The 23,792-nt window shown below is 39.0% G+C and overlaps 1 protein-coding gene across 1 annotated transcript in view; it reads right to left on the bottom strand.

The window, feature by feature from the left end:
• The window catches only part of LOC140241216 (rab GTPase-activating protein 1-like), a 76,915-nt gene extending 60,033 nt beyond the window's left edge, over positions 1 to 16,882 (bottom strand). Inside the window, exons 1-9 of the mRNA XM_072320970.1 lie at positions 16,403 to 16,882; positions 15,262 to 15,478; positions 14,178 to 14,358; positions 12,875 to 13,152; positions 10,075 to 10,141; positions 6,378 to 6,486; positions 4,958 to 5,133; positions 2,113 to 2,266; positions 866 to 1,110 (exon numbers count right to left, since the gene is read on the bottom strand). Coding sequence (XP_072177071.1) covers positions 866 to 1,110; positions 2,113 to 2,266; positions 4,958 to 5,133; positions 6,378 to 6,486; positions 10,075 to 10,141; positions 12,875 to 13,152; positions 14,178 to 14,358; positions 15,262 to 15,478; positions 16,403 to 16,838 — 1,863 coding nt within the window. The 5' untranslated portion in view covers positions 16,839 to 16,882. The remainder of the gene's footprint in view (positions 1 to 865; positions 1,111 to 2,112; positions 2,267 to 4,957; positions 5,134 to 6,377; positions 6,487 to 10,074; positions 10,142 to 12,874; positions 13,153 to 14,177; positions 14,359 to 15,261; positions 15,479 to 16,402) is intronic.
• Positions 16,883 to 23,792: the final 6,910 nt, after the last annotated feature.

Below are 23,792 nucleotides of genomic sequence, written 5' to 3'. Positions count from 1 at the left end.
TCAACCATTTCTCAGGTATGGCATATCCTCCATGATTTCTATGCAGCGATGTGTCTTCCTGTAGCTGCAATGTTACAAATTACCCTACAAATATACAGCAACAGCATCAACTTCCACAGTATGTCTTGCTGAAGAGTGATATCACAAGTGATTTGTCACTTTGAGGCTTGAATCTCACCTCTGAACCACAAATTAGAAGCAATGGAATACTACATGACACCTTGACTTTGAGACCTTAAGAATGACTGAAGTCAAGTATTGATTTAGAGCTTGCAAACATGCATGCATGAAGCAGCTGAGAGAGAGAGAGGCAATCAGAGAGCCGCAATCACACTTGCAAAAGATCGGAAAGTTTAAGGCTGCGATCTTCAAGATCTCAAAACTTTGCCAGTGTGACCGTAAACTTCCAGCGAAACTTCCCACTCAAACTCGCGATATTTCCCCTCCCTGCCAATCTTCTTCATCTTTTGCCAGTGTGAATGCCAGAAACTGAAACTTCCCAAAGTTTGTCACGTGACCAGTCCACCACCTGCTTTTGGGTGATGCCTGCAAAGCATACAGTCGTTGTGATGTCATGTGTGCATTGTTACATCACAATCACCAGCTGTCAGATGGCTCTTCCCTGCACATGCGCACTAATGACCAAAACTTCTTGATCCAAAGAGCTAGAAGTTTGGCTACCACTGTGAACAGATGACCACAGATTGCGAAGTCTTAAATGTCTAGATCTTTTGCCAGCATGACCATGCCCAATGTCTGGACTTGTTAAATGACCACTGAAATTTTGCACTGCCCTGACACCCATGGACATGCTCCATGCAACACTCATGATGGCAGAGAATTTGGTGAGTTTATTGCTGCTTACCTTTGTGATGAGGAGACGATATTCTTCCAGCAGGTTCTCGCTCTCATGTACCCCGGCGAGGAGCTGCCACACCTCCCCCCGGAGGGCCTCGGGGACCCCCTTACGGACGTAGCTCTTGAGTTGCTTGGGGCGCACACTGAGGTTAACCCTCCACTTGGCTAGGAGTTCCCCCCAGCCCAGGAGGATGGACTCCTCGCAGTCCTTGCCCACGCTGCCTGAGCCGCTCTGTAGGGGCTCATCATCGTCTGGTGGGGACGGGGAAATGATGTGAGATAATAACACACAGGTGTACTGGATGTCACTCCTACCCATGACTCTATCTTGACTTCTCTTCTCTATTCTATCTTACACTCTACGTCCTCCATCAGATTCAAATTCTTATAACGTTCCCAGGTGAGAAGAGATGAAAGTTTGTTGTAGGAAGATCTACTTTAGGGCACTGTACAGAAGGAAAACTTTACCCTCTCTAATAAGTGCCAGCCATTTTCACCAAATTTCATCTGAAAACATAATTTTGCATCAGAATAATGCATTCATAAAATATCCCAATAACTTTTAGAATGCCTAGGTTGTCTTCCAGTTACCATAGGCTTTCATGGTGGTTCGAAATTCATAAGGTATGTTGGTATGATTCAATTCAATTCGCGTTTATTTCATTCAAGCAGATAAAAAACATTCAGACAAAATTAAATAAATAAATTCAAATTGACAATACAAATGTAACAGAATGTGGAGACAGCAAGAAAAACAAAGTTTTATAAGCAGCTGCCACCATAACAAAAGCATTTATAATAAAAGTCATATCAAGTCGTACAAATAAATGTGCATAGATATTCAAACCAGAGTAATTGAAAATACATGTTCTACAAGAGACACATAAAGAGACAAAAAACAAACAAACAACAAACAAACACAGAGTAATACCCGAATGCGTAGATTACTTTTCTTTTTCCAATAAGAATGATTAAGAATGATAAGAATGATGCTAACAGATGCTAACAATGGTAGCATGAGAAGAATCTTGCTTACCTTGCACAATCCCATACCACTGCAAAACACAAACACATCTACTCATATGTGCACATACTGTGTTTTTTTCCCAAGAATGTTTATTTCTGACTCCATGTAATACAAATGACATTTACAAAATCATTTTGAATGTGGTAGCAATACAAACAAAACACTTGGATTTTTTTTTTCTCTCTTTTTTTTTCTTTTTTTGAAAGAGCGATTAACTAATTACTCACCACTCTCTTCTTCTAGCATTGAGCTGAGACTATCTGGTGTGCGGACTTGGTTGATGCTGGACTGCCGGATAGGAAGATGTCTCCTCTCCCGCTGAGTGTCACTCTCCAGACTCAGGACTCGATAGGCCACATCATTCTCTAGAGTTGTTTCTATCTGTGAAACACAATGAAGAGGAGGAAGGATGCTTGTAATTACTTGGTCCTGGGGCATCTTTCTCGTGGTTTCATCATCACCGTAGCAACCGGAGTGCAGCTCACTAGATTATGTTCTCATTTAGTTAAGTTTCAGTTTTGAAAGTCTCAAGGCGAAGGAAACGGGACCCTACATCTGTGTGTCTTGAGTTGGTTTGATGACAAGCGTTGATTGGAGAGGAGAGCCAGAGGGTACTGGTATCTTACCATTTCTCAGCTCTCTTAAAACATGTTCAGCTTGAAAAACAATCTGCAAGCAATATAATTTACTTACAAGCACTTCATTATTCAGTGATATCTCGTTATATCCTAGTATTCTTTCTGGAAGAAAAACGGTGCTCAAAATATACAAGACTCACTACCTATTTGGTAATCTGGATATGAAGTGATATAAATGACAAGAATACTCACAGCTGTCACTATACTCACACAAACAACACAGCTGTTACTGAAACCTGCCTACATTCACAGCATTGTAGTTTAACAGTCAAAGTCTAAAAACAAGAATTCCCACTTGTCCATTCTACAGTGCTAGTGATGTTGATATTCTCTGGAATATTGTCACTCAAATGACTTCTGCTAAATCCAACAAGAGCTCATTTCTGACATCAGAGTATTCGCTGGGCTCTTTGTAATGAAATGTTCCATGCATACATGTATATTCCAGTACAGAGCACTGCTTTGAATGATCATCGGAAATGTTCCTGATTGCCGAAAAACATCTGCTGATGTTTCCAATCTAAATTGCCAAGGCAGTGTTATCTGGATGCTGGATAAATCACTCAATATATCAGGGTATGGTGGATGCTAACATTTCACGGCACAAATCCCTTCGATGTGAAACGACAATCATAATCCCACCAAAGGATTTCCAACATGTCATAATAACAGCTCAATCCATATCTGTGCTCACACACATATTCAGATCATCAAATGATGTGATATATACAAGCCTGTATACTGCCTTGCCATACCAGAAGCTGCAACATTGAAATGTACCAGCACTGAATGTAATATGAGTCATCACTCAAAGAGTGAAGAAGCCTATAGAGGCACTCTTCAAAACTCCTGGTAGCATTATATTACCAATGGGAAAACTTAATCATCCTGTCATTTTAGGTCCTTTTCTACGGCAGAGCATGCTTGATTTCACTACTGTTCAAAGGTTGCCATTTGACTCTAAAAGTACATGATGAAAAAAACTAGAAATGTCGCTACGGCGACTGGTGTATGCCTCCGCCATAATACATGGTTCTCCTAATAGGTCTATAGTACAATGTCTTGACAATGTGTGATGACAGTTTCACACAATTGGCAAAATATTAAAATGACAGGTTTGCCACAAATGTGCTGAATGTTCACTTTCCTAGAACTAGGTTCAATTGGATGAATGATTAAAACGTCAGAGTGGAGGTATTTGGGGGAACTGATGATTTTCACTTGACTTTTGACCCTTTTACAAGTTTATGCATTGAGTAATTTTCAAGGTATTGAGAAAAAGTATATAATTTCAGTATCAAATGGTAAAATAGTATTATCGAAACCTGGCCTTTGACCTTTGACCCCACAGTTCCAAAGAGAATCACTGTTAGGTAGAACATGCTTAAATATGTAAGTTTCATGACAATACCTTGAGTTATTTTTGAGATATGGAGGAAAAAGTGCAATTTAGCACTTTCACTTGACCTTTGACCTTTTGACCTTTGACCTTTTGGCAAGAAACTTCCCACAGAATATATATTGGGTTATACATGCATACATCAAGTTTTAAAAAAATCCTTCAGGCACTGCATAAATATAAGGAAAGTAGTTATATTTTGAGGAGTTGACCTTGACCTTTGACCCCTGACCTTTGACCCATGACCCCCAACTTCCCTAGATAATCACTGCCCATCGGTACAAGCATATATACTAAGTTCCATGAAGATACCTTGAACCATTTGCGAGATATGGAGAAAAATATGAAATTTCAATTTTTTTTTCACAAAATAACCTGTGACCTTTGACCTTTGACCCTGTGACCCTAAAATCCACACAAAGTATCATCCCCCAAGGATATACCCTCATACCAAGTTTGATGCAAAACCACCACACGGTTCTTGAGATATCGACAAAAACAAAACGGGACGGACGGACGTACGGACGGACGGACGACCCGAAAACATAAAAAAAAGCAGGAATTATGGAGATATTGGAATCAATTAATGCCAATTCACAACAATGAAAAAGTGCTACCAAGTGTAAATAGCTAGCTATCCACAATGTGCTGTCATAATGAAAAATATCTTTTTTAATCTTTTCCTATGTTTTTGGAGATGTCCTGCAGGGTGACTCAACATTTGCTACTGCAACAATTGCGAAGGTCTTATTTTCTCCAAGGACTTTGGATTAGGGTTAGGGTTGTGATAGGGTTTTACGTTTAGTTTTATGTGAAGATTAGGATTAGGGTTAAGGTTATGTTTATGAGTAGAAATTATGTTTGGGTTAGAGTGCAGATATTTCATGGGAGCAATTGTGGCAGGAGCAAATGTCATGGAACCATCCTTCAGAGATTAAACCCGTATGCATGTCTCTTTTCACCTGAAGAGCAAAATATCAGTATATTAAATTGTCAAACTATTTCTAAGAAGACCTGCGGGACAAGTCAATTTACCTCTTCAAGGAGCAAGCTGAAGTTCTCCTGCAGGGGCTTCTTGGTCGTGATCTTGTTGTACCAGAATTTTTCTGATGCAGCAAAAATACGCACTTTGGTCTCGATGACGAACCGGACAGGCTCTTGGATGCCCAGAATGACCAGATCAACGGCAATGGTCATAAACATACCCTTCTCTGTAAATGACAGTATAACAAATGAAATGAATAACACATTTATCATGCAAATCTACAGAATCGCAAACCTCTCTTCTACATACAGGATGTATACAGAATTAATTGCGTTGGACCAGAGAAAAGGGCAGTGATAATCAAAATGTCCAAAACAATAATGTTTGGTTTTAGGTAAATTTTAACATACACAAGATAAGCACAGATTGACAAGGTTTAAATCTTTGGTTTACATGTATATCAGGCAAAATTTATATGCAACTTTCTTAAACAGCTACACTTACACTTTGTAAGTTTTTAATTTTCTAAAGATTACTGGTGGCAATGCCTTCTAATCATTATCATCAATGTCTTCATAAATACATTATCATTGCCATCATGGTCAAAAGCTTCCATACTATCTTCAAACTCGAGTCACTGTCAACTTCATCACCTCTCTTTATTCCTCTACTTCATCATCATCATCATCATCATCAAAATCACATCATCATCACCATCATCATTATCACAGGGTGCTACGTAACTTTGTTTTACCACTTGCCGGGTCGGGCAAGCAGATTTTCAAATTTGCTGCAAAACACTTGCCCGAACATTAATTTTACTTGCCAAAAAAGAAAGTCTAACATGTAAGGAAATAATATAGACAATCATGTGTTAGTCAAGGGCTTAATAAAGCATAATCATTTGAATAAACCGCCCACAGTGATTTGCACGCTCACAATGGAGTGACAAATTTGGTCCGATCAAGTGTTGCTGTTGCATTGCATTGGGGCTTCTTCAAATGAGTGTTGGAAAGTTGCTGAAATGAAATATAAAGTGTGCTGAATCACTAAACAGCCATTGTCTTTGGGATTTGGTTGACTTTGTGGGTTTGCTGGGGGAATATTAGTGAAAAAGAGGTGGCTTCAAAACTTTTTGCTTGTCCAATTCGGGCAAGCATTTGTTGTCATTGTTCAAAGACACTTGCCCGATTTGATATTCACTTGCCCCGGGCAATCGGGCAAGTGCTTATGTAGCACCCTGTTATCCCATTATCATCATCATCATCATCATCATCATCATCATCAATGTCATCAATATCACCATCATCATCATCAGGTCATATAATCATCATCATCATCATCATCATCATCAGAATCATCATCATCATCATCATCAACAACAACATCATCATCATTACCACTTTCATCACCATCATTGTCGTCATCTATTTTCACAAAAGCATCACACTGAAAAAGGTCTACTCTTACCTAAACCAGGAGGAGACTCCGTGTTCAACACCTCTAACTCTGGGAGGTTTGGTTCCCACCTACACACCACTGTGTAATTCCGACAGTCATAGTTCTTCTCCATGTTTACCTGCAACCATATGTACAAAAATGGAAAGCTGTGAGGTAAAATTTTGCTAAAAATCTATTTCGCAGCCAATGCACCCACCACTCTCACAGAATGTCTTGAGTATATTTCATTCAAAATGATGTTGATCTACAGATGGAAAAATGTTTTTAATTTGGTCAAATTTACGATTCAAACATCACACTTGCACTACGGATGAATTAATCTATATTGCCATAGTCCAAATAAAATACAGGACTTATTGAGCTTCAAATTGAGGAGACAGAAATTGTTTATGCCTTTGAGGTTATGTTCACTTGGACTATTCCATCAACTGCGTTCCTGGCTCATTATGTTTTAAAACAGACCGGATAACTCAGCAATGAGGTTTCTGTTGCTCTCTATCAAAAAGAATTCTTGAATAAGATCACTACCAGCAAACATCATAAAATGTACATCTGCATTAAAGGGTCACATCAAGGTTTATGATTGCAATCTCTTGTCATCTGTCAACTTTATAATATTCATAAATTTGATTGTATTGACAGGTGTGTGATTTCTGTTGAGGAAAGAGAGACATTTCCTGTCTTGGCATATACTGTCATCTAATTACAATATCAAATTACTGCACTATGGCAACCTCACTGCACACAGTATTCAGCACAAGTGGCTTAATTTCCAGAGTGCATTATATTCTCTGTTATGGTAAACTGGAATCTGGAAAAAGTTCTAGTGTTTTTATTTTTCCTGGCAACTATATGAACCTCACAGTATAGAAAAAAAAAATCCAGTAGTAAACTACAATTACTTGTATATCTTACTGAGTCTTTGATATACTCCTATGCCTTGGATTTCATGTTCACTTGATGAAACCCATACACATAAGCAAAACAAAATTTTTTACAATTCCATCAACATTTCAATGCTTTCACTAATAAACTGACTTGGACCAATAGATTTTTTAGTCTCAAAATTCAGTGAATATAAATTGCTTGTAAGAAGACAAAAGTCAAGTAAAATGGTTACATTGTAACCAATAGGCTATGCAACACTAATTTTGATATTTGATTACTTTTATTTTTGTTGCATTTTCATTCTCATTTTAGCGCTTGTTGTTTGTCTGGAGGTTCTGTTGAATGGGAGTTTTACATGCAGCTTTACCACCTCAATATGGAGATCTGTTGTAATTTGAAGGCAGCAACTGTAACATTCCTCTGACATATAAATCACACAGGTAATGGTATGACTTGTGCAGTAGCTACTGTGCCTATGCTAAACTGAAATGTTCTGATGAAGCAGAGTTCACTGACAGTTTCCTCAATCACAATATCGACAGAACACTATGTCTAAGCCAGCTATCTCTCTGTGTGAGGTTGGAGTTTGTTCTACCTCGAGACAGGACTAAACTTTTTAGCTCATATTGCAATCTGACTGATTATATCTAAATACAGATGTAGCAGAGTCCAATACGCACCTTCATACCCTTGCAACGAATGAATTTCATCGTGCAATGATAATGCATGTGGTACAAGTGAGAGAAAAGCAGAGTCAGATAAAGACCGAATCGCTAACGACCCAAGACACATATCTTTCAGTTTTGACGGACAGACACATTCTCAGGGTAGGGTAATGAGTGATAAACACATATAGAGGCGTGTGATAACAGAAACTAATTCTACCATCAGGAATCAAGAACTAAAAATCAGGGAAAAGTGTTGGGGAATATCTCATACAAACCTTTTAAAGTAATCCCAACTTTACATGGGATGAACTTCACAGAAAGGTGCCACTATATCATTTCAAAGCTAGTTATCCCTAAAATATTCCTTTTACTCATGAAAACTATCATGGTCTATTGAAATGAGGAATAAAAAATGCTTTAATGTTACCTATCCTTTATCATTTCCTTAGAGTGCCCATACATATAAAAATATTTATCATATACAGTAAATCATGAAGCTTCTTGTAAACATACAATGTACATACCCGATGTTGCTATGAGATTCTCTATAACTTGCAGAATCCTACATATGTACTGGCTTTGAAATCCCGGCAAATGCTTAAAAATAATGGCTAATACCTTTGATAATACTTGAAGAACAAGGATATTATACAGTAGGTGGCAAGAAGTAGCTATTCACAGCTCTTCGGCATATAGTTAAGAATGGACCATACAGCCATTACTTCAAGCTCAACACTGGAACATCTCAACATCTATGTCATCTGCTCTTAAATTGTTGTCTGTATTTGGGATTAACCACATCAAAACTGATGTTGACTTTGAAGTGATATTTTCTCTCATGGCCATAACCATATGTTTTCCTGACTGTAACTTTACTTTCACATTATAAATCTCTCCTCTGATGTATACTGACTACCGACAGACAAGTAAGAAAAACAGACACTGCAAACAGGTTATGACAACTACAGGATGTGAGGAGATAAATTTCTCACACGTCAAGAATGCCACAGAAGATAGACATGCATTTAATAATTGGCAGAAACACATTTGTTCTGATAGCAGTGACAGACATCGTAACTTGCTATGAACCAAACAAACAATGCACGGCATAGGGGAACTTGTCCTCTTTGATGAGAAAACTACAGAAAGGACTAGTAACAGATATACATGGATTATATTTGAGGACCAAAAGGGGGTACTGAAACTGAGCACTGCATACCATGTGACTTGAGGAAATGAAAGACAGGGTTGTTATTGTATAGGAACATGACTGGACAAAATTGTGAGATATTCAGTTTACCAAAGCTATCAATTGAGCAATAATTTCTAACCACAGAATCTCAGAATCTCATCATTCAAATTTGTACTGTTACACTGTAAAATTGTACTATTAGAATCAGTATCATCTACACATGTAGAAATAGTATCACTTTGACATTGCTCTAAACAGTACTCATTACTTGTGCACATTCTGGAACTAAATATGACTCCATGTGTAAACTTCCACACTTGCATATTATTTTGTCAAAGTTTATACAGTGCAATTCCATCCACATACAGACACCATGGTGTACTTTCAAGAAAAAGCATCAATATACATCTGTGAAAGTACACACGTAGGCTTAATAATTATCCAGATAAATGGACTTTCAAAATAGTTGCAAGTGTAATCATTTTTGAACAATGGTTCTTTCATTCAACATATTCTAATGCATCACATTATATGGAAATAATAACATATTAATTTTTTTTTTTGGTAATATATCCTTCAGAAGTCAAGAAATGTTCCCAGTAACAAATTTGTTTCAATAAAAACTGACTAAATATGTTACAGGAATAACATGGGAATTGAAGTAATTCCTGCATCCTCTAGATAATGTTAGTAAGCAAAATTCACATCAATTTCCAAAAAATCCCTGAGCATCACATCAGCTTAAAGTGACTACGATATTCTATCGTACACAAAAATGGGCTAACAACATAATTATTAAACTGATGTAAACAGACCTTTGTTTTCTACATTGCATTTATAGACATTGCTATATATGTATGTTTACTACGCTCCTGGAGGAGAATTGATAATGTCAAGCCAAAAGATTGAATAAAAGAGTCTGTAATATGAGTTTGGGGAAACATAAGCATGTACTCACAGCATCCAGTAAATACATTTCTCTGTCAGGGACTTCTCTTCCAGGACAAATCAGGACACCAAAACATCTGAAAGAAAGGAAAACAGAAGATGGATGACTGTAAAATCTGTATAATACAAACATATCTTGCAAGCAAAACATTCGGAACAATCTTGTTGCATGGTCTAGGTCTAATGTTTCATTGCCTGAATGACAAAATTGATGCTTATTGATATATAATACAAGTAAAGTGCTAAGTTCTCAAGATGAAAGTATTCACTACTTTAGTGAGAATTTCTATAACCATTATTACCTCCGCCAAGGGAGGAGGTTATGTTTTTGTTACCGTTGGTTTGTGTGTTCGTTTGTTAGTTTGTCCGTGTGCAAAATACTCAAAAAGTAGTTAACGGATTTGGATGAAACTTGCAGGAAAGATTTTGAACGATACAAGTAACAGATGATTAAATTTTGGTAGTGATCCGAGAATTTTTTGGGAATTTATGAAGGATTTTTGACATTTTGGCAGGTAGGGTCAATGAACTTTGGAGTTCAGGCTGCGCGTATTGAGGTTTGAATGCACGCACTAAAGTGCGTGCTCTAGTTTCTGCTAGGGCGAGGCACGCCGTGCAGCTGAGGGTTTATGACGTAACAAAGGCTTCTATACTGGGAAATCGGGCAACTTTCAGCACACAATGCTACAAGTACGTATGGGTGGAAATCACTGATATCTCTATGGAAGAACAAGATCAGTGGTGGAAATGAGCTGCATGCTTGGCGGAGGTCTGCGCTCTCAGAGTGCTTTTCTAGTTTACTTTGTTAGAATAGTAAAACACACTAAAACGTCACAAAATGTTACAAATGTTCAGTAATGACGTGTGAGAAAATATGCAATGGCATATTAATGTCTTCCAATTCCTGAGAAGTTTTGCTTGAAATGCTCCTTTCAAAGTACTCTTCTGGTCATCAACTACTACATTATGCACTGGACTTGCAGGTCTTACTAGGCCCCTACTAGACAGATGTGTGGACTAGACTAAATACCATGTCATAAATAGCCCCTTTCTATGGCTGGGATTAAACCCAATGCCATAAGGTGACTTAAGTTGTGTTAGTTCTTACAAATCTATATTACTTCTCTGTCTCTAGTTTAATAGGCAAATAACACAGTTAATTTCCTGGGTGATTGGCAGAAATGCTCAGGAAATAAAAATTAAGATTACTTAACTTAGTTTCATCATGCTCTTACTGGGATGAATGGCTATTTTCTATCATTCAAATGACAACAGCGAGTGACATGCTTTCAGCATTTGTATGAAACCTGCTAATTTCATGGAACATCAACATTTTTCAAACCACAGCTGGAGGAATTTGTAATGTAAAGCGCAACACAAACGTTCTGATGCAAACTGTCATCTACACAGCATATTTGGTAAACATTTACTGTAAAAGTGGAAATTTTCGCGGTGTTGAAATTTTCGCGCATTTCGCGCAACCAGAAACTAGCGCGAAAATAAAAACACGCGCATATTTTTGCTTGCCATACGTTCCTGTGCGTGATGTTGTCACAAATGTACACACGAGTAGTTATGTACATGTATCAAGGCTGTATGCATGGTTGTTTTAATGCGTATGTACACAGGGTGACCAGATTAATGGAGAACATTCTATATGATATAGTACATACAAGCTGACCAGATCAGTGGAGAATTTTCTATGTGGTATACAATGTAGCTACAGTACATGTATGCATGTGACAGGAAATACATTATAGCTCACTCAATCTAGAATGATTTAACCCATTCTAGAATATTCTAGGAAGTGCTTACATATTTGGCTGAGTGAGGCACTGTCCCTGTAACCCAATGTGATTGGTAGTTAATTTTGGCAATGATGTTATGCACATAGTTAGACAGCGAGTCATCCAGGATTCCTGGAACCTGGACTTGTTAGTATGTTCAGGTATGTGGCCCCAGGTTGGAGAAAATTACAGAATGTACTAGAAAGGGGTGAATGGATAGTATATAAGCCGGAGAAATTTTGAGGTAGGCAGAGTACCCAACACCTCTGCTCTGAGAGTTACGTCACTTCTGGCTCTGAAGCGACTTGTTATAGTCAGTCCTGTGTTACCTGCTGACTTGCTATACAAACTGTGTTTGTGGAGATAAGGCCTGGGAGACATTTTGCCTGCAGAGAATTAATTTGCCTACATTGGAGATAGACTCCATATTTTAGTGTCAACGGACATTATTACGGCAAAGCTGTGACGGGCTGGATTCCTTGCTGGACATTATAAAGTGAATCATCATTCAACGCATCAACTGGACATGGTCGTCATAACATTTGGATTCTGCCCGTTTCCTGTGGATTCTGCACGTTTCGCTGTGGACGTATATCTTGGATTTTTACCCCGGATTAATACCGAGGATTATCACAACCTGCGCCTCTGGATTTACGTCTGAGGTTTTATTCATCGGTGCATCGCAGATCATTCATCTGTGCATCGAACATCGTATCTGGACACTGTCAAAGGATTACTTGCTTTCAAATTTGGCTGTACTACGTGTAAGTGATTCCACTACCGATTTATAATTGTTTCTATTGATCATTATTGTACTGATGTGAAAACCGATTACGAGTCTGTACCCACAATATCATTCTCAGAGTGATTTTGGTCGTAACAATGTCTTGATTCCGCGGAATTAAAAACACGCGAAACTCTTCTGACCCGGCCTAGCGCGAAAAATTAGTCCCGCGAAAATATCCACTTTTACAGTAGTGGACACAGAGAGAAGTTTTCTGAATGTGATGAGAGACAAAATACCTTTCTATGATGAGCATTTTATGATGCCCCTGCTGTACAGTGATTCCAATCTCCTTTTGGACACCCTGTCGCAGCTTAAAGCAGCGCTTGTCCCGCGGGACTGGTGAGAAGTTCCCTTTCCCGCTGTCGTCCTCCCTGATGTCTACCAGGACTGGGATGTCCAGATGGAGGATGCGTTCCCGTGGCGACATGGGCAGACCAGGGACACTGTCAACCACTCCGGGACTTTTGGGGACTCGGTGGAAGGCCTGCCCAAAGCAGGTCAAGATTCGTTGCACCTTAAGGTGGAAAATATATGCAAGAATATCAATCACTGATCTATATTGATACATTCAAAATCAAAACACACAGTCAAAATCAAATGAACACCCCTTTTTATTTTGTCATTGTTATGATTCATATTGCAATTGTGTGAAATGATTCAAAAGATGTTCCCTGTAATGATAAAACAATTCTACTTCATGATTTAATAATAATCAGCAGGAACAGCATCATTTATTTCATTGTCATCACCATCGTCATCATATGAGTTGGAGCATTATAAACCAAGTACACATGCCTATATAATGATTCTAAACAAGAATAAATTCTCAATATCAGCTCATAATTGTTAAAGCTGAACATCTGAAATTGCCTCACATTTTTATTGTAAAACCACAATTATCAGCAGTAAAGAAGTCACAACAGTCATTACAAAAAAAAAAATGATTATTGTGGAACCATATCACTCTAAAATATGACAAGTTTTGCATGAAAAGGAGGGCTCCATGCTTAGGTAGAGTCTTGAAACTCTGTCCGAAAATAATATTGATAAAAACAAAACAATATCCTTCCATCATTGTCTATAGTAATGCAAACCTAGAAAATACACACACACATTAAATCAAATGCAACTTAACCGTTCATAACTACGATTAAAGACATTGAAATAATAGCATCTTGTACTGTCTCACCTCTCACATCTTAGACTACTCTTCCAGTTTGATATTATAAGGATAAACTTGGAGAATGTTAGGTTTGAAAAAAATGCATGGAGAATAAAATGAGTATCTTCATGTGACAATCACTACATGGACAAATTATAAATGAAACTTCTTGTTTTTATCACTCTGCTCCTGCATGGCAAACCAAGGGTTTGAAAAAGGGTACAGGTAATCCCCACACTTGGGTGCCTCTATGTGAATTCAGCAGCACACATCTTATACTCAGCTGACACATATTGAATTCCAGCATGGCTGCATCCCCATCGAAGCCTAATCAAGCACATACTAGGCGTCCAAGGCCGTGGAGGCCCAATACTCACAGCTTCTATGACTTCACATCGGAAGACATGACACTGGAACAGCTGACTGTCCTTACTGCCATGGCTACACGTGAACGCAAAACAGTCACTCTCAGATGTGTTGGCGTGTCCACGGCAACAGAACAGGATGCGAGTGATGCGGTAGTGTGCAATCTCCGACTTGCCATCCACTTCCAGTAATCTGAAGAAAATGTGAAGGACGGAGATGAATACATAAAAAGTGACGACTTCATAATGCCAGGCTTCGCTGGCCAGATGAAAGGATTTAATTTGAGCCTTGCTGCAGAAACCATAAGAGAATTAATACAAAAAAAAAAAAAAAAAAAAAAAATGGATGTGGACCCTGTTGCATGTTGAGATTAAACATTAATCACAAAATTAAATACAAGTCTCTGAATACTCAATTCTGATTGGCTGATACCTGACTTGTGTTTGATATTATACAAATAATGAATGTTTATGAGTGCAATGGACAGAATATTTCATGAGGTGAGAGATGAAAATGATCCATTCAACGAAGCGCAGCCGAGTTGAATGGATCAAAGATTTTATCTTTCACCGAATGAAATATTCTGTCCAATACATGAATGAAAAACATTTATTTTTGTTTTATATAATGCCTAAGATAGATCCTTGTCATTTGATGTTTTATTGATTTAGAAACAAGACAGACTCTGAGATCGAGAGAGTGCTCACTAAGCGCTTTATGCTTACGTGCTGTCGCATACACACACTGCAAACACAAGCATTTAAACATGCGTAGTGTGTCGGGCTCTTGGTGTGAGTGCAATGGAGCAAATCTTATGGATCCAAGATTGCACGGTAAATGGAGCCACAACTGCACGGATGATGATGTCATAGTGAAATGGGCTGAATGATCAATGTCAAACGAGCAATCAAATGACAAGGATCTATGTAGGAATTATATAATCTGATCCGTGTTTGATCGCATCTTTACATGAAACAGGGCTCTGGATTTATCACGTCCTGATCAATTAAGAGAATTTGCCAGTCTTGAGAGACATTAAAAATTAGCCAAAAAAAAAACATTGATCCTGCAAACTTCACCCCTCGACCCTCCTACCTGACTGATCCCTCGGCGGTGCGAGGGACGGATAGGACAATCTCCATGGCGTTCTCTGACTCCTGCTCCTTCAGAATGGTCATGTTGCGTGTGACTTCCACCTCGCTCTTGGGAGCATTCACTGTGGACGCACCCAGGTAGAAGATTCGGCTGAACAAGGTGCACACCTTATCGATGGGGGTGATGGCCGTTGGGGTGACAGGGGCTGATGCTGGATCTGACAGTACAATTGACAGTCATCACCATATTGAATAATCTCCATAAATCTTATTGAGCAAATACTTTTAGTGATGGATTTTGCAGGAGAGTAACAAAAGACATGATACAATCTGTTGAGAACCTATGGTGTCATCACTTTTATACAAGTTTGTGGAGTTACAGTATGTTCTTTTGCCTACCATTATGTGATACTGTATGACACTGTAGTCTCCAGTAGCTGAACATGAAATTAATAAAGGATGGCACTAAAGCCTGCTAGTTTTTTGTTCATTTTGTATGTGGATGTTCTTTTTTTCTTTAAACAATTTTCCACATCTCAATAGGGAAACATACCAAAGAAAGTACAATGTGACACACAGAATATAATTCTATTTCATATGGACTGTGATGATGAAAATTTGAAGAGGTTTTAGTGGTAGCATTTCCAAACTTGTCTGATTACGATAAAATTAGACATACATTGTACTGTAATTCAATTATACACATTGTATGTTTACAGCTATCATTTTAAAAGAGTGACTTGATTACACTGACTGCTAGGGTTACTATTATCATTTATGTCTCATCTCAACTGCTAAAGCTTTACATGAATTGCTTTGATCGAATATACTGTAATAGAAATGTCTTCTTTCATCAATATTCCCAGCCATGTGTTGGAACAAGCTCTTCACATGAACTTAACCATAAAGTTCAGGTATATATTGGGGGAAAAAAAATCTATACCCTGCAGGGTATGGATTTTAAAAGGGTAGTACTGCAGATTAGCACTTTAAAAGCAGCACAACAGAGTGCCACGCCACACAAATGAACTACCGTGGTGGCTCTACTGAAGGCTTAGAATATGATAATGAGTCAGCTGTTACACCACAAGACCACAAAAACCAACACTCTAAGTTCATACTGTAAATGAAGAGAAACTTACTAGACATAGGAACCCAGGGATCTGCCTGTTTGCTCCCATCCTTTGGAGTGGCACTGTCCACGTGTCCGCTCATCACCATCTCCCCGATGTCTTCGATCTTCTCCTGGGGTGACTGCGGCGACCCGAGCTCTCCGGAGGACCCATCCCCCTGTCCAGTCCCAGCCGGAGCCAGGTTCAGCTTGATGCTGGGAGGAGGCACCTTGGTGTTGGCGGCAATCCCCCCAAGGTGCTCCTCCAGCACCTCCTCCAGGTTGGACTTGAGCTCGTCCATGTTCCCGTTGCCGGCGATGCGCAGGCCCGTGTCGGAACCGATGGATGCGCTCTCCTGCTGGGCGGGGTTGCTCTCAGGCGATTTGTCCTCACTGGGAGTGACGACCACAAACTCGTCAGTGACAGAGAGCGAGTCCATGGAACTGCGACTGACCTTGTCCTCCATGGAAAGGGTCAGTAAGCAGTCAGTAATCAACTGTTCTAGGTGCCTCTGTGACCTATCACTAGTGACGGCCTTAGGATGGCTATGACAACTTCACTGAGTGCAATAGACTATGTGACGAGGTCCTGATGATTCAATCATACATTTTTGTCAGCTGCACAAATTGTGTCGACGTGCTAAAAGAACCTCCCTCTGTTTCCTGCAAACACGTTCACTTGCTGTGAGGTCGCTGAAAAGGTCACTGGGTCACCAAAAAGGTCACATTGGCACAGCTAGGATGTGTGGTAATTATTGGTGCTCCTGAATCAGCTCAGTGGAAATAAAAGTCTGTTTTCCCTCCCAGTAGATCGCTGTGGATTATTCCGCATCTCATGAGATTATTGGCAAGAGTGCTGTGGCCAACAAGATTACACCCTCAATAGGCAACCTGCAAGTACACAAACATAACAGAGTGGTGAGCTTGCTGTCACACTGTACTAATCTACACACACTTGAGAAGAGCTGGAGAGTGTATCATACCATGGTGATCATGACTCCCTGATTATAACTTTTAACTCCCATTTACAAAGCATTGTGGGTGTCTGGAACAACCACAACATCAACAACAACAAAATGTGCACATTGCACCCTTACTGATTGTTCACCTTGCAGATGACTCATAAAATTATTCGATAAGAAGTAATCATGCTAATTCAGAAGGATGACAATAAATGGAATTTGTACTAGATCTCATACACAATTAATCATTTTCTTTTTTAAGAGAGAAAGAGAGAATAGAAGGGAATGAGGGAGGAAGGGAGAGAGGGAGGAAGAATGGAGGGAAGAAAGGAGGAAGGAAGGGAGAGAGGGATAGATGGAGGGAGGAAGGGAAGAAGGGAGGAAGAGATGGAGGGAAGGAGGGAGGGAGGGAGGGATGAAGGGAAGGAGGGAGGGAGTGAGGGTGGAAGGGAGGAAGAAGGAAGGGAGGAAGAACGAAGGGAAGAAAGGAAGAAGGAAGGGAGAAAGGAAAGAAGGGTAGGAAGGAGGAAGAGAGGGATGATGGATGGAGGAAGGGAGGGAGGAATGGAGGGAGGGAGAAAGGAAGGGAGGAGGGAGGAAGGGAGGGAGGGTCGAAGGGAGGGCGGGAGAAAGGAAGGGAGGAGGGGAGGGAGGGTGGAAGGGAAGGAGGAAGGGAGAAGGGAAGGAAGGAGGGAGGGAGGGTGGAAGGGAAGAAGGGAGGGAGGGAAGGAAAGAAAAAGGAAGGGAGGGAAGGAGGAAGGGAAGAAATGAAGGAGCAAGGAAAGGAAGAAAGGAGGGAAGAAAGGAGGGAGGGAAGGAGGAAGGGAGGAATAAAGAAAGGGAGGGGGAGGAAGGGAGGAGAGAAGAAAGGAGGAAGATAGGGGAGAAGGGAGGGAGAAAGGAAAGGAGGGAGGGAGAAAGGAAAGGAGGGAGGGAGGGAATGCGGAAGGGAGGGAGGGGGACAGAGAGAAGCAAAAATAAAAGTCCATTTGGTTTAGCTACTGTACCTGTGGATGCTAATGATATAAATTCCAAAACGATAACCAGATTACAGAAGTAAGATATTCATCATTATTATTTCTGTTCATAACAACAAAACCTTGCTGATCAATGTGCAAGATATAGCGCTGTGGGTTTGTGAATCCCCTACCGAGTATTCTCAGATTCAGTCCCTAGGATGACACATTTTGAGCCAGACATTTTTCCTCATGATCTAATACTAGTCAAATATTGGTAATTGCACATCTGTCTTACTGACATTTGTTGCAGTTTTGTTTCTCGAATGAAAACAGTAGAATCAGATGAAAATGAACGATGGTTCAGCAAATAGTATCTGCCACCAGACTATGTGCACTCTAAAAAAATAAATAAATAAAAATAAATAAATAAATAAATAAATAGATAAATAAATAAATGAATAAATAAATGAATGAATAATTAAATAAATAAATAAATAATTGCTTTCAGTATCTAACCAAAGAAAAGAATATTACACAAATGCATTTTACCATCTCCAGATAATTAAACTCCACTAAAATCTATATTCAGTTGGAAATTCAAAAAGCCGGAGTACCGGTATGTTTTTTATGGAGAATTCATCATTTGTACTAAGATATAGTGATGTGACAGCCATATGTCAGCGGGAACAGGGGAGATTGTAAAGAACCCACAGATCATTATTAACTACTCTTTCATGGTTCAGAATTAGATTAAACCTAGCCATGGTAACTCCTTGTTTGACAGCCAGGTTAGGCTGCCTCAAATATTCAATTCCCAGAAATATTGTTTTCTACAACTTTTACATGTCTTAGAGGTCAAATACTGTAAGTGTTTATGTCAGATCAGTTGCAGTTGTATCTACAAATTAAAACCTAACCTACATATACACCGTATGCACTGTGTTAAAATGTGTTACTTGACAAATGTACATCATAATATTGTGCATTATTGTGTAGGTGTATACAAATCAATTACAGAAAGATGTAGAAGTACTTTTTTAGGGAATTTTGCTTCATTACAAGAGATGAGTGGATTGAAGAAGAGAGGAGAAAACTGTAACATTGAGGCAGAGTGCTGTGCTGTACATGTAGGCCTACATACAGTGTGCAAATCTTCCATGCTAACAAGGAGCTCATCAAATAATGGAGTGTCAACAAAAATATTGAGCAAACTTGCATCTCAACGACATTCATAGCATGCATACAATTTGTACATGTACAATTGTGTATGTACAAGTACAGTGTAAATGTACAGCGTACACTGTGGAAAAGTGCATTATCATTGTACTGCTCTTTCAAAAACACACCTGCCAGTGACAGCACACTCTATCCCATGCAAACTGAGCCCTCCCCGAGTGTTTATCTGGTTTGCTGTCATTGTATAGGTGTGCCAATAAATATTTTGCGGCAGCGCCACACGAGTGAAGATTGGCATCATTAGTAGTGTCAATGAAACACAACAAAAAAGAATGAGAAAATTAATATCTAACTCCTATAATTTACCAAATAAGACCATATAACATTTGGCACACTTTAAGCTTGAGGTCAGAAAATAAGCTGTACGATTAGGTGAGATCATTGTAGGTCCATGGTGAGATTAATGCATACTTTATTGGTTGGTAGACAGTGACATACACAGTGTACACTGTATACATGTAGCTACTAATAACTATCTGTGTACCGTTTCATGAAAGTTGTCAGCGCTGACAAGTTTTTAGTCTCTGACAATCACCATGGTAACAGTCAGTGACCAGAACATCTCAGCCAATCAAAACCAAGGATTTTACTGAAATTGTCAGAGACTGACAACTTGTCAGCGCTAACTAAATTGATGAAACACCCCCTGGGGGGCGTTTCATGAAGGAACTTGTCGGATAAAATATCTGACAAGTCAATTATATCCCACAAGTTTTGAGAAACTCTTTAGTCTGATTGGCTGATTTCTCTGAACTTGTCGGATATAATTGACTTGTCAGATATTTTATCCAACAAGTTCCTTCATGAAATGCCCCCCAGATCTTTGCTTCTGTCTATAATCTAGTATTCAAGTCTGCTCATGACTAAGGATATTTTGAAATGTTTCTACAGCATGAAAAGGGAATGACCAATGTTTGATGAGATTTAACAAGTTCTGTATTTTTTTGTTTTTTTTTTACTGCTTAATTTGGCTCAACTTACTGTAACTCTCTGTAATGTCTGAGTAGGTTTTCATCAAAATAACAGCTCAAGCACCACTCTTTCTCATTAATCACTGTAATCAGACAACCCTGACGGTTTTGAAAAATTTCTTAGAGAGAGAGAGAGAATGATGTTACACTGATAACAGCCTATTCAGATACAACTACACAGCACTGTTGATCCATATCTTGTTGTCTCATATTGGCGAGGATGAAAATACATTGCATACCTACCCTTTTGTGGCTTTGCAAAGACTGTATAATACACAACTGTACAATGAAGCTAGAAACTATTGCATTGTTAATCACTGATGTTAGATTGCTTTCAGTTTCTCTACAGCCGCATTCACACAGAGGATTTGTCAGCTTTTAAGTCATGATGCAAAAAACCAGTTTTATCTGCTACCATTCATAGACGGAAAAAAAAAAAAAATTACTAGGCTGCAAATGAAGTGCTTTGATTTTCTGATTATCAAATACCTGAACAATGACTGGAGCATAATTCTAGAGTTGAAGAGTTGATGATTTTGTTGTTGTTGTTGTTTTTGTGTATGTGTGTGTTCACATATAAGAATTAACAGTTTTCATATGGTGTTGCAAAACTGATTCTCAAAAACTGTTAATTTTGGGTGTGTGTGAACGCGGCTTATGTGTAACCTTGTCAGGTAGAAACCTCAGTCATTTCAGCAAATGGACAGCAAAGAGCCAAATATTTGCTTTGGGCATGAGAGCAAGCATAGCTGTACTGAACATGTATGCACTTGAAACCCCTTCTACACACTTTGAAAGACTAATTAGAGAGAAATGATACTTTTAAAAGCTTAGGGTGCAGTTTTCCCCTTCTGAAAATGTGACCCTCATCAATGACAAAAAAAAAAGAGGAAAAAAAAGGAGGGGATTGACTTGACTTGGTAACAGGGCAGGATATTGAGTGTACAAAATAAAAGTCATGTACAAACAGAGCTACCAAGTCTCACGCATTCTGCGTGAGACTCAAGCATTTAGGGCCTGTCTCACGATCTCACGCACCCATTTTTCTCACGCATCGGGTGAAGTCTGCAATTTGTGCCAAAAATAAGGAGTATAGCTCAAAGGATTCAAGTGATAGTTGCAATTGAAGGTATATTTCCCTTTTGTCTTTCAAAATTAATAAAAAAAATAGTATGCACCAGATCGCATCATTAAGAGCTAATAATTCAAAAAAGCTCCATACCATGGGAGGGGTGTCACCCTCCTCTTTCGCGCGCGCATGCGCGCGAGCGCCGAAACGCCGAGTCATGAAAATCTCACTCATAAAAAATTTTTGAACTTGGCATCTCTGTACAAACTGTACATGTACTTCAGCGGTTATTGCAGCTACAGTAGATTGAGATCAAGTTTACTCAGTGACCTGTATTTCTTCTGTCTGAAATAAACACAAACATGTTAATAACTGTAGTTTATCAAACTTCATACACCACTGTACACTGTTAACCTCTATTAAAGACACCAAAATATCAAAAACACCAAAGCAATAAAATGAGACTACTAATGCTGCAAAGTACAAGCAATCAAATAGTCATTTTCTGATAAATTATTAATTTCTATATGTACAATATCTTGTGATACATAAGGTCCATAAAAACTATGTATTCAGAGCACATGATGCAAATCATCTCAAGCTTGGCTTCTAAATGGCAAGCTGACTGCATTAAAGGTGCATGGTCCCGGTGTTTTAGTCAAATGCGTACGTGGGCGCATGGCGCAAGTTTCCTATAGAGACCTACGCTATCAACTCCTTTTTGGCGCTTACGCTTTGGCCCACTTCCCCGAGTCCGAAGAAGTCCGATTCACTGTAGTCAGTGGTCGGATCACAGTTCGGCTTATGATTCGGCTGAGGGGGATGACGGCTTTAGCAAACTTCTTTTGCGAGGTCATAATAACAAGCACATAAGCACACACCCTGGCATTACTACAGACTGCGCGATGCGCAGAGAAGACAACGAAGGCAACGTTACTTAGCAACACCTACGCACTTTACTCTTGATGACAGCTCAACTTCGGTAATCTTCGTATCATTGCTAACGGTGATCGGTAGTATCATCAACAGCGCCCTCTACACTACCGGGACTATGCCCCTTTAATTCTAATAGGCCCCCCCCCAAAAAAAAAACAAAAAACAAACAAACAAACAAAAAATCCAGTGGTACAAATTTCACTGCATGGCTATGGGAAAAAAAAGACACCTCCCGAAAGACATTAGACCAATAAACAGTTGTGAATTTGTATACATTCAGTCTTCTGTTCCTTCAGATTAACATACCATGTTATCAATAAATTGGACTTCGAATAACTTGTAAAAAAAGGCAAACGTCAAGTGATGTCGCAACCACATATGGCAGTTTCTGATTAGTGTTTTTCAGAGAAGTTAATTGACCTTTGACCTTGTGGGAATCTATCCATATATTTGAACTTGACTGGCATCTTTAGGTGATACCTGTATACCTGTGGTATGAATTTGGTGGTCATACTCATAGCTCAAAGCTATGGAAAGTAATTGAAAGTACAACACTATACTACATGTACAAAAGTGTATGTGTACAGTGCTTTAATATCAGGTAAAGTTTGTTGACCTTTTGACCTTTGACCTTGTCGGACTGTCCCCATGGTCGAACCTGACTTTCATTTTCAGGTTTAAATGTATCTGTAGTGTGAGTTTGGTGGTCATAGCTCAAAGCTTTGGGGAGAGAGTTCACCAAATTGTTGACGACGACAATGCTGAGGGAAAAGTGACACCTACAATGTATTTGTCTTGCTTCTGCTATGCGGGCGAGACAAACCCCCCCCCCCCCCACCAAAAAAAAAAAAGAAAATACAATATTCAATTGATATTCAATAGTGTATATAAACTTGGTGTTGGAGCATGTAGAGATCTGCATATCCATACACTCGATACTCTTAGTTTAATTGAATTGGTCTTTTGTTTAATAGCTTCTTTGTTTACTTCACAAAGCAAACCTTCCTGTACAGATGATCACCTTGACATTTAATCCTGACCCCTGTTACATGTAAAACTTGAAACTCATTTGGGGAAATCATCCTCTAGATTAAAAGAATATATATTCACTTCTTTTTCTTCTTTTTTTTTCTGGACATGATAATATTACAGGAATGACAATGTTATGCATCATAGGACATTCCTTAAAATGAAAATGTTAAGATTTTATTACTAATTGAACACCTAAATTCAACCATCATGTAAAAAATAACAAACAAATTAATAGACTAATAAGCATGTACATGTA

The sequence above is a fragment of the Diadema setosum genome, chromosome 17 (assembly GCF_964275005.1).
Source record: "Diadema setosum chromosome 17, eeDiaSeto1, whole genome shotgun sequence".
Lineage (NCBI taxonomy): Eukaryota > Metazoa > Echinodermata > Echinoidea > Diadematoida > Diadematidae > Diadema > Diadema setosum.
The sequence above is the reverse complement of the archived record's forward strand: the minus strand, read 5'-3'. Positions and strand labels throughout refer to the sequence as shown.